Source organism: Ranitomeya imitator, chromosome 4 (genome assembly GCF_032444005.1).
Source record: "Ranitomeya imitator isolate aRanImi1 chromosome 4, aRanImi1.pri, whole genome shotgun sequence".
Taxonomy (NCBI): Eukaryota; Metazoa; Chordata; class Amphibia; order Anura; family Dendrobatidae; genus Ranitomeya; species Ranitomeya imitator.
The window spans coordinates 2,037,538-2,051,942 of NC_091285.1; the positions used below are offsets into that span (position 1 = coordinate 2,037,538).

Sequence of the window (14,405 nt, forward strand, 5' to 3'; positions counted from 1 at the left end):
GAGCTTTGTGGGGGAGAACAAGTACTTTGAATTGGATCCTGTAATGAATGGGCAGCCAGTGTAACGACTGGCGAAGAGCGGACGCGTCCAAGTAACGATTAGCCAGATGGACAACCCTGGCTGCTGCATTAAGGATGGACTGGAGAGGGGAAAGTCACGTGAGGGGGAGGTCAATTAATAGAGCGTTGCAGTAATCCAGGGGGGAGTGGATCAGGGCGACAGTGAGGGATTTTGTTGTTTCCATGGTGAGAAATGGGCGGATTCTAGAGATGTTCCTAGGTGTAAGCGGCACGAGTGGGTAAGAGATTGTATATGGGAGGTGAAGGAGAGATCGGAGTCAAACATAACACCAGACAGCGCGCCTGCTGCCGGGGTGTTATTATGGTGCCACTTACAGAGAGGGAAATATCAGGTTTAGGGAGGTTAGTAGATGGCGGGAGCAGAAGAAGTTCAGTTTTGGAGAGGTTGAGTTTCAGATAGAGAGCAGACATGATGTTCTGCGGATGGTCTGTCCAATTGGGGCCGTGTAGAGAGAGAACAGAAGGGGGCAAAGGACTGAGCCCTGAGGTAACCCGACAGTGAGAGGAAGAGGAGATGAAGTGGAGCCAGAGAACAGAACACTGAAGGAGCGGTCAGAAAGGAGGGAGTGAATGGAGAGGTAACGGGTAAGGCGGGAGTAGATCAGGCGCTCCAAGAGTTTAGAGATGAAGGGGAGATTGGAGACTGGTCTGTAGTTGTTTGTGCAGGATGGGTCGAGGGCGGGTTTCTTTAGTAATGGAGTAATGATAGAGTGTTTGAAGGAGGAGGAGAAAATGCCAGAGGAGAGGGAGAGATTAAAGATTGTAGTTAGGCGAGTTGAACTTCACTCCATCCTCAACCCAAAAAGGTCCCTTAAGTCCATCTTTGATGATCCCAGCCCATACAAGTCCCCACCTCCACCTTGCTGGCGTCTGAGTCGGAGTGGAGCTCTCTGCCCTTTACTGATCCGGCCTCCGGCCCGTCCATCTGGCCCATCAAGAGTCACTCATTTCATCAGTCCATAAAACCTTTGAAAAGTCAGTCTTAAGATATTTCTTGGCCCAGTCTTGACGTTTTATCTTATGTTTCTCGTTTTTCAGCCTACCTTACTTTGGCCATGTCCCTGAGTATCGCACACCTTGTGCTTGTTGTTACTCCAGTAACGTCTCAGCTCTGAAATATGGCAAAACTGGTGGCAAATGGCATCTTGGCAGCTTCACGCTTGATTTTCCTCAATTCATGGGCAGTTATTTTGCGCCTTTATGCCCAACACGCTTCTTGCTACCCTGTTGGCTATTTGCCATGAAACGCTTGATTGTTCGGTGATTACGCTTCAAAAGTTTGTCAATTTCAAGACTTCTGCATCTCTCTGCAAGACATCTCACAATTTGGGACTTTTCAGAGCCGTCAAATCTCTCTTCTGACCCATTTTGCCGAAGGAAAGGAAGTTGCCTAATAATTAATCACACCTTAAATAGCGTTTTGATGTCATTAGACAACACCCCTCCTCATTACAGAGATACACATCACCTGATTTACTTAATTGGTAGTTGGCTCTCAGCCTGAACAGCTTGGAGTAGGACAACATGTATAAAAAGTATCATGTGATCAAAATACAACTTGCCTAATAATTCTGCACACAGTGTATAACTCACTGAAATCGTTAGGAGCTAAACCCAATGAAATGCAAGGACGGGTTTCTCCGTAAGCGGATCATATACCTACGCCGTATGTAGACTTAAACGAACCCCCCTGATGACGTGAACATCCTAGAGATGAAATGATCTGACCGAAATGTAAGTGCTTTTTTCAGCTTTAAACCCATTTTATTTGTAATGTATTGTACATACGATACTTGTCTTCATAATATCTTTTTATACTTCTGTAAACACTGCCTACCTTTATTGGAGTAAAATATATAAAATTACTAGCTTTGTCTCTCCTTGCTCTATAATGAACTGTCACATCCTCTAAAGTGAATTACGCTACAAATCTGGGTTTGCTCTGGACCAGTTATTAAGAAATCGGAGTTGGTGGGAGCGGATTTGTCCTGTGCGTTTGGGAGGCTTTGTAGCGACGGATGGCATTGATAAATATTGTTCCCGCCTGAGTGGGAGTAGTTATATCGCCCTCGCTGCAGTATACCCATTAGCCAGTGCATAGCAAGGCAGCCTTTCTGGTGACTAATTACCCTAGGTGCAGTACCCTGTCTGACCTGAGGGTAAAGGGGTCGCCAGAGAGCTGCAAGTTCCAAACCAGAAGTGGGATATAGATAAATCCCCTTCAGAAAGGAACCAGGGGAAACAAACAACCCCGGTTCATGACAGATTGGTGTGAGCATTGGGGAAGATAAAGATATCCTCCCCGTGAACCATGACAATGACGTAGTGTTACCACTATACTTACCTCAGCCGGTCCTGGGTCTGTCCCTGCCGACACCGCGCTCGCTGCTCCTTCTTCTTCCGCAGTCATCACTCCTGTCTCTGCCTCTTCCTGGTCTGGTTCCTGGCGCGTGTCTCTTCGGGCACGTCGGCGCACCTCTCCTCTGCAGCCTGTCAAGTGTCCTGTCTCCTCCCGTTCTCTCCTTAGAGATCGGGCGTGCGCACACTCTGCCACCTTATCCTGGGCTGCGACCTGACCCGGCAGTGTTGGTTGGCCAATGGGGCTTGGCATCTTGTATTTCAGGCTGCCCTCTCCTTGTGGAGGCGCCTGACTGTTGAGTTTTACTCTGAGCTCCTGCTCTGGTTTTGCTCGTCTTTCCAGGCTCATCCTGCTGTCTGTTGTTTCACTTCTGATCGCAGTCTCTACATCCGCTTCCCTAGCTCCTTGTTCGATACGCTTCCTTTGCCTCTGCTAACCTTCAGGTTTCTCTGTTTTCCCCTCCCTGTCCAGTTCTCCTGTCCCGTCCTCATTCCCTTCTCTCCTGAGCCGATCCCTGGTCCTGACATCCGTGGTACTTGAGGTCTCCGAGTTTGCTTCCTAACTGTCCCTGTATAGGGGTTGTCTAAACTGGATCGCTCACTTGGAGGAGGTTCGGTACCACGGTCCAGTGTGTCCACTCTTGTTCACCACCGTCTCTGGCATAACAGTTGGTCTCTGGCTTAACACGTAGTAGTAGTAGTGCTGGAGGATGATGACGTAGTGTTAAAAATGGTTATTTCGCACATTTATTTAATCAGGACTATTCACCAGGTGCTCACTCTTAAAGAAAAATGTCATGGTATCTCATAAAAAGTATAGTGGTTTATTGAATTGTCCACAGAAAAACCACATTGCAGCAAAACAGAAAAGTAGATGAAATAGTTACGAACAGATTGTCCATGTGTAAATATCAGAGCTTGTTATGTTACTCATCTTTCCCAAGGTCCTGAATGGTAAAACCGTCTGTTTGTGTGAAGTCCGAAATCATCATGGCTATCAGCTGTTGTTCCTTGTGACTTGTCTCATGTCCGTGGAGAATGATGTGAAGGCAGGAGGTGGCAACCCCCACGTGACAAAAAGCCCCCCACCCTCCTTAGAGACGTTATTTATATGTCCAACAGACCACGTGTTCCCTGTATATGGTGATAACTTATACTCTGAGCTACATACACAGAAATAGTAGTGTGATAGTGTCAGCAAGAAACCATGTGCTCAGCACAGAATAAGAATAATTCAATTACTGTAATAATTAATATTTAACACGTAGTAGTAGTGCTGGAGGATGAAGAGGTAGTAGTAGTAGTAGTGGTGGAGGATGATGACGTAGTAGTAGTGGTGGAGGATGATGACGTAGTAGTGGTGCTGGAGGATGAAGAGGTAGTAGTGGAGGATGATGATGTAGTAGTAGTAGTAGTGGTGGAGCATGATGACGTAGTAGTAGTGGTGGAGGATGATGACGTAGTAGTGGTGCTGGAGGATGATGAGGTAGTAGTAGTGGAGGATGATGTAGTAGTAGTGGAGGATGATGACATAGTAGTAGTGCTGGAGGATGATGATGTAGTAGTACTAGTGGTGGATGATTATAGTGCTGGAGGATGATGAGGTAGTAGTAGTGCTGGAGGATGATGATGTAGTAGTACTAGTGGTGGAGGATGATTATAGTGGTGGAGGATGATGATGTAGTAGTACTAGTGGTGGAGGATGATGATGTAGTAGTACTAGTGGTGGAGGATGATTATAGTGGTGGAGGATGATGACGTAGTAGTAGTAGAAGTGGTGGACGATGATGATGTAGTAGTAGTGGTGGACGATGATGACTGTTTCCTCCTCTTATCCTTCTCCCAGGATTGATCCATCTGGTTCCAGACTCTACCCCTTTGGCAAAGATCCAGCACCAGTCCGGGCTCCTCGGGTCCTTGAAGGACTCGTCTATCAGGAAGTGGTTCCAGAACAAGCAGACGGTACGGCCCCCCACATCACACCGCTCTCTCAGTAAGCGATGGTCCAGCAGACAAGTGTTGGGAGCAACTAGTGACAACAGAAGGAGAGACCAGCATTGACCCTCAGGAGCCCCCACGGTCCACAGGGTGCTGGGGGCCACAGCCGGAGGAGAGCCTTGTCAGTAGGAAGAGGTCATGATTTGGTAGCTGGGAAGACTCGGCACAGAGGGTGACCATGAAAATGTGGGCACATGTGGAGGGTGGGCAGGCATCTTGTGTTGGTATTAGGTGGGCACAGTCTGTGCGTGGGACCCGTGGTCGTGTCAGTCTATAAGTGGACAGCCGGTAAGTGAGTGCATCCAGCAGATGGATACAGGAGGTACTTGGGTAGATCCAGCAGGTGGGTGCAGGAGATATTTGGGTGCATCCAGCAGATGGGTACAGGAGGTACTTGGGTAGATCCAGCAGGTGGGTACAGGAGATATTTGGGTGCATCCAGCAGATGGGTACAGGAGGTACTTGGGTAGATCCAGCAGGTGGGTACAGGAGATATTTGGGTGCATCCAGCAGATGGGTACAGGAGGTACTTGGGTACATCCAGCAGGGGGGTACAGGAGGTACTTGGGTACATCTGGCAGTTGGGTACAGGTGGTACTTGGATACATCTGGCAGTTGGGTACAGGTGGTACTTGGATACATCCAGCATGTGGGTTCAGTTGGTACTTGGATACATCCGGCACTTGGGTACAGGTGGTACTTGGATACATCCGGCAGTTGGGTACAGGTGGTACTTGGATACATCCAGAAGTTGGGTAGAGGTGGTACTTGGATACATCAGGCAGGTGGGTACAGGAGGTACTTGGGTACATCCGGCAGGTGGGTACAGGTGGTACTTCGGTACATCCGGCAGGTGGTTACAGCCGGTAGTCAGGTACATCCGCCAGGTGGAGCAGCCGATAGTCGGGTACATCCGGCAGGTGGTGTAGCCGCTAGTCAGGTATATTCAGCAGGTGGTGCAGCCGACAGGTACAGCTGGTGATTGGTTCCATCCCGTAGTCGGGTCCATCCGGTAGTTGGGTACAGCCAGCAGGCGCCACACTAAGTCCCTGTCTTTTACACATGCTCAGTTGGGTAAGGCTCCTCCTCTTCCTCCCCAGGCCTCTGACAACTTCCTGTGCTCCTGCGCCGGTTGGTGCGTTGTCACGTTTGTCCTCGGGGTCTGTGACCGGCACAGCGACAATATCCTCCTCACCGGCTCTGGACACATGTTTCATATCGATTTTGGAAAGTTTTTGGGCCACGCTCAGATGTTTGGGAAAATTAAAAGGTGAGAAGTGAAGTAACGAATGGTGCTCTGAGACCACAGACCAATGCAAGTCTGTGCAGCATGGAGAGGCAGTCTACTGTACAGCAGATCATACAAGTCTGTGCAGCATGGAGAGGCAGTCTACTGTACAGCAGATCATACAAGTCTGTGCAGCATGGAGAGGCAGTCTGCTGTACAGCAGATAATACATTACTATGGGGAGGGGTCAGAGCGGCCCACCATGTAATGTGTCGCCCACAAACGCATGCAGCATGGTGTGCCCCCCATCCCCCTCAGGCAGCACTGTATCTCCCCCCCAATAGGCAGCATGGTGTCCCCTGAGACGGGGTAAGCGACAGAGCAGGAAGAGACACCAGGCCGATAAACAATCCAACAAGATTTATTGGAGCAGGGAACTGGGACAACACAAATGAGGGTAATACTGCAGCGTCCACAAAATGGGTCCACAATGAGTTCACACAATGGGAGCCTTTCCAGGGGCGCCACCCGGTAATCCAATGCCAGGGAAATATAAAAATAGTCCTTGGATGAGTTCAGTGGATCCAAAAGATGAGGGACAACACAGTCCCACGTGGCAACTTCTAACAATACGCACGGTCACCGGGATCTCGCCTCAACATAAGATCTCAGCCCTTCGCTGGTCACCACCAACAACAGTCTTTAGATTCAGTCCTTAAATCCAGCAGGGATGAGACATCACAATTCCATGTGACAAATGATCTTCAATCTCCATACATGGCACAGAACCCGGCCACAGCTGCAGATCCTCTCCCTTCACAGCAAGCACGCAGCATCAACCAACTGAACATGTGGCTTATTGTCCTACCACTCTTGGGATCAGCCCCCTTGAACATAGCTGCAAGGATTAAGGGTATGTGCGGATTTGCCTCTGGAATTTTTTGTGCGGATTCTGCATCTCTTGGCGGATTTTGAGCGGATTTACTCTGGATTTCTATAATAGAATGGGTACAAAAACGCTGCAGATCCGCACAAATAAATGACATGCTCCTTCTTTTGATCCGCAGCGTTTTCTGTGCGGAATTTTACTGACCATTAGCACAGCAATTTTTTTTTACATTGATTTACATTGTACTGTAAATCACTTGCGGATCTGCAACGTTTCTGCACGGAAAAAAATGCTGCGGATCCGCAGTAAACCCGCAACGTGTGCGCATAGCCTAAGAATGTTCCAGAAGCCCCGTCCCAGCCTGTCTACAGGTTTGTGTACTGGAGATGTCCCCTGGAGAGGGGAACAAAGACACACGTGCCCCCAGCAGATACAAGACAAGGAATACAAGGCCTGATGACAGTATGGTCCACGTTTCCAGACTGGGGGACACTCTGTTACATCCCCCCGCAGGCGGCATGGTGTCCCCCCCTCCCTTCCCCAGCAGGCAGCACAGTGCCCCCCCCTGCAGGAAGCACTGTCCCCCCCTGCATGCAGCACGGTGTTTCTCCCCCCTCAGGCAGCACTGTGTCCCTTCCCCTGCAGGCAGCACGGTGTTTCTCCCCCCTCAGGCAGAACTGTGTCCCTTCCCCTGCAGGCAGCACAGTGTTTCTCCCCCCCCCTCAGGCAGCACTGTGTCCCTTCCCCTGCAGGCAGCACGGTGTTTCTCCCCCCTCAGGCAGCACTGTGTCCCTTCCCCTGCAGGCAGCACGGTGTTTCTCCCCCCTCAGGCAGAACTGTGTCCCTTCCCCTGCAGGCAGCACGGTGTTTCTCCCCCCCCCATAGGCAGCACTGTGTCCCTTCCCCTGCAGGCAGCACGGTGTTTCTCCCCCCTCAGGCAGAACTGTGTCCCTTCCCCTGCAGGCAGCACGGTGTTTCTCCCCCCCATAGGCAGAACTGTGTCACTTCCCCTGCAGGCAGCACGGTGTTTCTCCCCCCTCAGGCAGAACTGTGTCCCTTCCCCTGCAGGCAGCACGGTGTTTCTCCCCCCCCCATAGGCAGAACTGTGTCCCTTCCCCTGCAGGCAGCACGGTGTTTCTCCCCCCTCAGGCAGAACTGTGTCCCTTCCCCTGCAGGCAGCACGGTGTTTCTCCCCCCCCATAGGCAGCACTGTGTCCCTTCCCCTGCAGGCAGCACGGTGTTTCTCCCCCCTCAGGCAGAACTGTGTCCCTTCCCCTGCAGGCAGCACGGTGTTTCTCCCCCCCCTCAGGCAGCACTGTGTCCCTTCCCCTGCAGGCAGCACGGTGTTTCTCCCCCCTCAGGCAGCACTGTGTCCCTTCCCCTGCAGGCAGCACGGTGTTTCTCCCCCCTCAGGCAGAACTGTGTCCCTTCCCCTGCAGGCAGCACGGTGTTTCTCCCCCACCACAGGCAGGTGGTTTATTTCTCGTGATGTATTGGTACTTTATGCTGATGACCAATTCTCTTTACCCACAATCCTCGGTGGCCTCCAGGGACCGGGCTCCGTTCATATTCACCACAGAGATGGAGTCGTTCATCACACAGGAGGGCCGGTGCCCGCAGCGCGCCCAGGACTTCGTGGAGCTCTGCTGCTGTGCCTACAACTTGATCCGCAGGCACAGCCGCCTGCTCCTCAGCCTCCTGGAACTGGTGAGCCATGTGTGCCCCTCCTCCCTGACTACCCTGCCAGCGCTCTGCTCCAGGGGTTGTCAGGACCTCCGTTTCTCCGCAGATGCTGCAGGCCGGGCTCCCAGAGCTGTGCACGGTGGAGGATCTGCGGTACGTCCACGAGAAGCTGCGCCCGTCCGACTCCGACCTGGAGGCCGCCCATTACTTCACCAGGTACGGGTGAGAGCAGTATGGCGACCAGCGCTGCACCGTGTCTGACCGTACCTGACCCGCATGTTTCATTCTGCAGAAAAATCAAGGAAAGTCTGGAGAGTCCGTCCGTCAAGCTGAACTTCCTGATCCACGCGTTCGCCAACATGACACCGTCCGACCTGAGTGGGAAGAGCGAAGCTGTCACCCCGTCCCTGTCCAAATTTATCCGGAGAGCGGCAGCAAAGGGCGTACAGAAAGTCCAGAAGGCGGTACGTAGTCTGCTGAGGCTACGCAACTAGTGTGAAGGCTATGGAATACGTGGTGGTGGCTCAAGGCCTTGGCTACAGCGCCAGGCCTTCATTAGTGGAGGAGCGAGGTGACACATCCTCAGTGGTCAAGTAGGATGACCGTTCGTTAGTGGTGGAACAGGGTGATGCATCCTCAGTGGTGGAGCAGGATGACAGGTCATTAGTGGCAGAGAGGGATGATTAATACTCGGCGGTGGAGCAGGATGACAGATCGTCAGTGGTGCAGCAAGGTGACGAATCCTCGGGGGTGGAGCAGGATGACAGGTCGTCATTGGTGGAGGTGATGAATCCTTGGGGGTGGAGCAGGAGGACAGATCGTCAGTGGTGCAGCAGGGTGATGAATCCTTGGGGATGGAGCAGGATGACAGGTCGTCATTGGTGGAGGTGATGAATCCTTGGGGGTGGAGCAGGATGACAGGTCGTCATTGGTGGAGGTGATGAATCCTTGGGGGTGGAGCAGGATGACAGGTCATTAGTGGTAGAGAGGGATGATTAATACTCGGCGATGGAGCAGGATGACAGATCGTCAGTGGTGCAGCAGGGTGATGAATCCTCGGGGGTGGAGCAGGATGACAGGTCGTCATTGGTGGAGGTGATGAATCCTTGGGGGTGGAGCAGGATGACAGGTCATTAGTGGTAGAGAGGGATGATTAATACTCGGCGATGGAGCAGGATGACAGATCGTCAGTGGTGCAGCAGGGAGATGAATCCTCGGGGGTGGAGCAGGATGACAGGTTGTCATTGGTGGAGGTGATGAATCCTTGGGGGTGGAGCAGGATGACAGGTCGTTAGTGCAGGAGCGGGTTGATGTGTCCTCAGTGGTGGTGGATGACAGGTCGTTGATGGAGCGAGGTGATGAATCCTCAGGGGTGGAGCAGGATGACAGGTTGGTGGTGGAGCAGGGCGATGCATCCTTGGTGGTGAAGCAGGATGACAGGTCGTTCGTGACGGAGTGAGGTGACAAATTTTTGGTGGTGCAGCAGGATGACATGTCATTAGTGGGGGAGCAGGGTGACACGTCCTAGGTGGTGGAGGATGACAGGTCGTTAATGGCAGAGCAAGGTGATGTGTCCTCAGTGGTGGAGCAGGATGACAGATTGCTAGTGGTCGATTGAGGTGGTGCGTTCTTGTTGATGGAGCAGGCTGACATGTCATTAGTGGTGGAGTAGGGTGATGTGTCCTCGGTAGAGGAGTAGGATGACAGGTCATTAGTGGTGGAGTGGAGTGATATGTGCTTGGGGGTGGAGAAAGATGACAAGTCGTTAGTGGCAGAGCGGGGTTGTGCTTCCTCGGTGGTGGAGCAGTATGACAGGTCGTTAGTGGCAGAGCGGGGTTTTGCATCCTCTGATGGAGCAAGATGACAGGTCGTTAGCGGTGGAGCAGGCTGAGGCGTGCTCGGTGGACATGTGGTGGCTTTGGTTGGGTCACACAGGACTTGGGATGTCACATTGATCGCTCAGCGTCTTCATAGTTACATCGTTCATATGGTTGAAAAAAGACAAATGTCCATCAAATTCAAAAGAGACACGACACCCGCGGTGGAGCATGATGTCCGCTGACTACACAGATGGGACTGATACATTGCAAGTCTCTCTGCAGCAGACGTTGCTAGTGATGAACGAGTATACTCATTGCTCGGGTTTTCCAGAGCACACTCGGGTGGTCTCCAAGTATTTGTGTTCAGAGATTTAGTTTTTGTTGACTCAGCTGCATGATTTACAGCTGCTAACCAGCCTGAGTACATGTGGGGGTTGCCTGGTTGCTAGGAAATCCCGACATGTAATCAAGCTGTCTAGTAGCCGCAAATCATGCAGCTGCGGCAAGGAAAACAAAATCTCCGAGCAGTCACAAATACTCAGAGACCACCCAAGCGTGCTCAGGAAAACCCGAGCAACGAGTATACTCGCTCATCACTAGACGTCGCCATCACTCCCAGGGCTGAGACTCCACATCTCCCCATTTATCAAGATGTTGATCAATTCTGCTCCATGGGGTCCCAGGTCATCACATCCACTCGCCATGTTGCTGGCGTCGTGCACCAGTTGCCCTTTGCCTACACCCATGAGGTTGGAGACTCCTGGGATCTCAGATGTTTTAATCATCCTCTCGCCCCCATGGTCCTCTGTATCAGGTGGAGTCCAAGCCTGCGGTTAGTCAGGGCATTGCATGTTACCAATGATCCTAATAGGTCATGTGATTTTCTGGCGAGTCATAGGTCATGTGATTATTAGTGATGAGCGAGTGTACTCGTTGCTCGGGTGACATCTGAGTATTTATGACTACTCAGAGATTTAGTTTTCATCGCCTCAGCTGAATCATTTACAGCTACTAGCCAGGCTGAGTACATGTGGGGGTTGCCTGGTTGCTAGGAAATCCTGACATGTAATCAAGCAGGCTAGTAGCTGTAAATCATTCAGCTGAGGCGATGAAAACTAAATCTCCGAGCAGTCACAAACACTCGGTCACCCGAGCAATGAGTACACTCACTCATCACTAGTGATTATCAGTTTTTGTGCTGGATAAGTTGGAAACTTGGGCTGAAAGGTGGCAGATGAGGTTTAACAATGATAAATGTAAGGTTATACACATGGGAAGAAGGAATCAATATCACCATTACACACTGAATGGGAAACCACTGGGTAAATCTGACAGGGAGAAGGACTTGGGGATCCTAGTTAATGATAAACTTACCTGGAGCAGCCAGTGCCAGGCAGCAGCTGCCAAGGCAAACAGGATCATGGGGTGCATTAAAAGAGGTCTGGATACACATGATGAGAGCATTATACTGCCTCTGTACAAATCCCTAGTTAGACCGCACATGGAGTACTGTGTCCAATTTTGGTCACCGGTGCTCAGGAAGGATATAATGGAACTAGAGAGAGTACAAAGGAGGGCAACAAAATTAATAAAGGGGATGGGAGAACTACAATACCCAGATAGATTAGCGAAATTAGGATTATTTAGTTTAGAAAAAAGACGACTGAGGGGCGATCTAATAACCATGTATAAGTATAAGCGTGCCCTAAAAACTCATTTGTTCAGACTGGCCTACCGCCTCAATGCATTAACCTAACGATCCCTGTGTGGCCTATTTATAATAAAAAAAAAAAAAAAGGTTCCTCGCATCATGTTCTCATACACTTTATGCAGTATTAGCCCTCTGTGTCTGTACTGCTACATACTTAGGCAGGTAACTGGTTCATGCAGCTTTACATGAACACCTGAGCCTTACACTATAGCTGGTCCGAATAACTAAAGCAATTGTTACCATCCACCTCTCGTGTCTCCCCTTTTCCCCATAGTTTGTAGCTTGCGAGCAGCAGGGCCCTCACTCCTCCTGGTATCTGTTTTGAACTGTATTTCTGTTATGCTGTAATGTCTATTGTCTGTACAAGTCCCCTCTATAATTTGTAAAGCGCTGCGGAATATGTTGGCGCTATATAAATAAAATTATTATTATTATTATTATTAAGTATATAAGGGGACAATACAAATATCTCGCTGAGGATCTGTTTATACCAAGGAAGGTGACGGGCACAAGGGGGCATTCTTTGCGTCTGGAGGAGAGAAGGTTTTTCCACCAACATAGAAGAGGATTCTTTACTGTTAGGGCAGTGAGAATCTGGAATTGCTTGCCTGAGGAGGTGGTGATGGCGAACTCAGTCGAGGGGTTCAAGAGAGGCCTGGATGTCTTCCTGGAGCAGAACAATATTGTATCATACAATTATTAGGTTCTGTAGAAGGACGTAGATCTGGGGATTTATTATGATGGAATATAGGCTGAACTGGATGGACAAATGTCTTTTTTCGGCCTTACTAACTATGTTACTATGTTACTATGATTCTGATTGGCTGTTCTGTTTCCTTAGAGTGGGCGGATCCTTGGCGAGCTCGGAGTGCTCGGTGGCACTGAGCCGGTGGGCACAGCAGGTAAGTATCCAGTCTGTTAGATGATTATTGCACACACACATATAGATATATGTTATCATTGTTGACTGTTTCCTCTTTTGGTAGGCTGTGAGCGGAGTGTTCAGCTCCATGTTTCATTCTCGGCCCCCCGACTCTGCATTCTGCTGAAACACCTGAGGAATATTGTAAGTGATCTTACGAATCCTTCACTACCACTTGCTCCTGCAGCTTCATTGCCCCCCTCTTCCACTTTTCCCCCGATGCCGTGCAGCTGAGCCCAGTGTGCGCATTAATGGGGAGTCTGTGGATTTTCTGCTTTCAGTACCTGCCAGATGGGTCGGAGCCAAGCTCCAGCGTCATCATCTCCCTACACACTAGAACCTGCCAAATATCCAGCCACAAAGTCAAGTCCCAGGCACGGACATGTGCCCCCATTTTCAACCAGCTGGTACGTACTATCAGATGACCAGAGGTGACGCTCCACTACCCCTGTGGTTGTGGTTCCTCCGGTGGTCCTGTATGACCTGGGAAATAACACCGCTCGTCCTCTGCCACAGCTGCAGTTCTCGGTCCCGCAGTTGGATGGTTACTTCCTGAGAATCCTGGTGCAGAGCAGAGGAACGTCACTCGGACAGCTGAGGCTCCCGCTGGGCACCGTCCGACTACAAGAAGACATCTGGTACCACTTGGGAGCCTAAGCCGCCACCAGATGGAACGTGGCACAATGCAGCAGATAGGAGGTTCCTACAGATGTGGGGCACAGATGCTCAGGACCCCAGGAGGAGCCCACAAGCCACTTCTGAAGACCTCGGGAGGAGCCCACAAGCCACTTTTGAGGAGCCCACAAGCCATTTCTGACACTAACTGGCCACCTGGGACTACAGGTGACGCAGCCATTCTATGTGAACTTCATTAGTGAATGGCAGCTCGCAGGAACGTCACATCATAATAGACGAGCCGGAATATTACATAGTATACTCAAAGGGTGCTCTAGTGCGCTGGCCTGAGAATGGACCAGGGCTCATCCCACCGAACACCCGCTCTCCTTTAACCATGGGCAGAACACTACACCTACAACACAGGGTGAGGGTAAAACAGTGTGCATTGAATCACAAAGCAGGCAGATAACATGTAGAGCAGTCCTAGCACAATAACCAAGATGGTGCAAATTACAGAATCGCACCCTTCTCCGGACTCACTGGGATAATGGCAGCTGTGACTTCAGAGCTCCCAGGGCCAACTACTCCACTTGGGGCACACACAGAGAGGAGGTAACAACACGTTTAGGAAGATAACAGTCCAGTGAGGTACAAGGCCAGGTGACCAGACTGTGTTCCTGGCTGTGGTTTTGCAAAGAGTATCTGGTTCTTTTTTTATACCCACATCTGTGTTTCATGTCATCTTGTTTTGCAAATCAACAAGCCACAGGACCCACACAATGGTCAGTCAACATATTATCAAACATCAATTGTTCACTGACCCTGTGTCCCTATCTGTCACACAGTCACTCTCTGGGGATTACATGTGATTTATACTCTCTGGGAATTACAGATTGTACAGAATTACTCTTGCGAATACACGTCACACACAATCACTCTCTGGCAGGGTGGATTTGATTTAAATCTAACTGATTTAAATCACGATTTAAATCACTAGTCAGTAAGGCTTGATTTAAATCAGTGATTTAAATCAAAGTTTCTACCTAACTGCATTTGACTCCGCAGAGGTCCCAGCCTCTTCTTCACGGCAAAAATGTT

General features: G+C 50.4%; 1 protein-coding gene across 1 annotated transcript in view; it reads left to right on the forward strand.

Annotated features, from left to right (window-relative positions):
- The window catches only part of PIK3C2G (phosphatidylinositol-4-phosphate 3-kinase catalytic subunit type 2 gamma), a 179,439-nt gene extending 165,041 nt beyond the window's left edge, over positions 1-14,398 (forward strand). Inside the window, exons 23-31 of the mRNA XM_069762752.1 lie at positions 4,285-4,400; positions 5,537-5,706; positions 8,104-8,260; positions 8,343-8,452; positions 8,529-8,700; positions 12,609-12,669; positions 12,754-12,833; positions 12,971-13,096; positions 13,206-14,398. Of these exons, the coding sequence (XP_069618853.1) occupies positions 4,285-4,400; positions 5,537-5,706; positions 8,104-8,260; positions 8,343-8,452; positions 8,529-8,700; positions 12,609-12,669; positions 12,754-12,833; positions 12,971-13,096; positions 13,206-13,346 (1,133 nt within the window). The 3' untranslated portion in view covers positions 13,347-14,398. The remainder of the gene's footprint in view (positions 1-4,284; positions 4,401-5,536; positions 5,707-8,103; positions 8,261-8,342; positions 8,453-8,528; positions 8,701-12,608; positions 12,670-12,753; positions 12,834-12,970; positions 13,097-13,205) is intronic.
- The last annotated feature ends 7 nt before the right edge of the window (positions 14,399-14,405 follow it).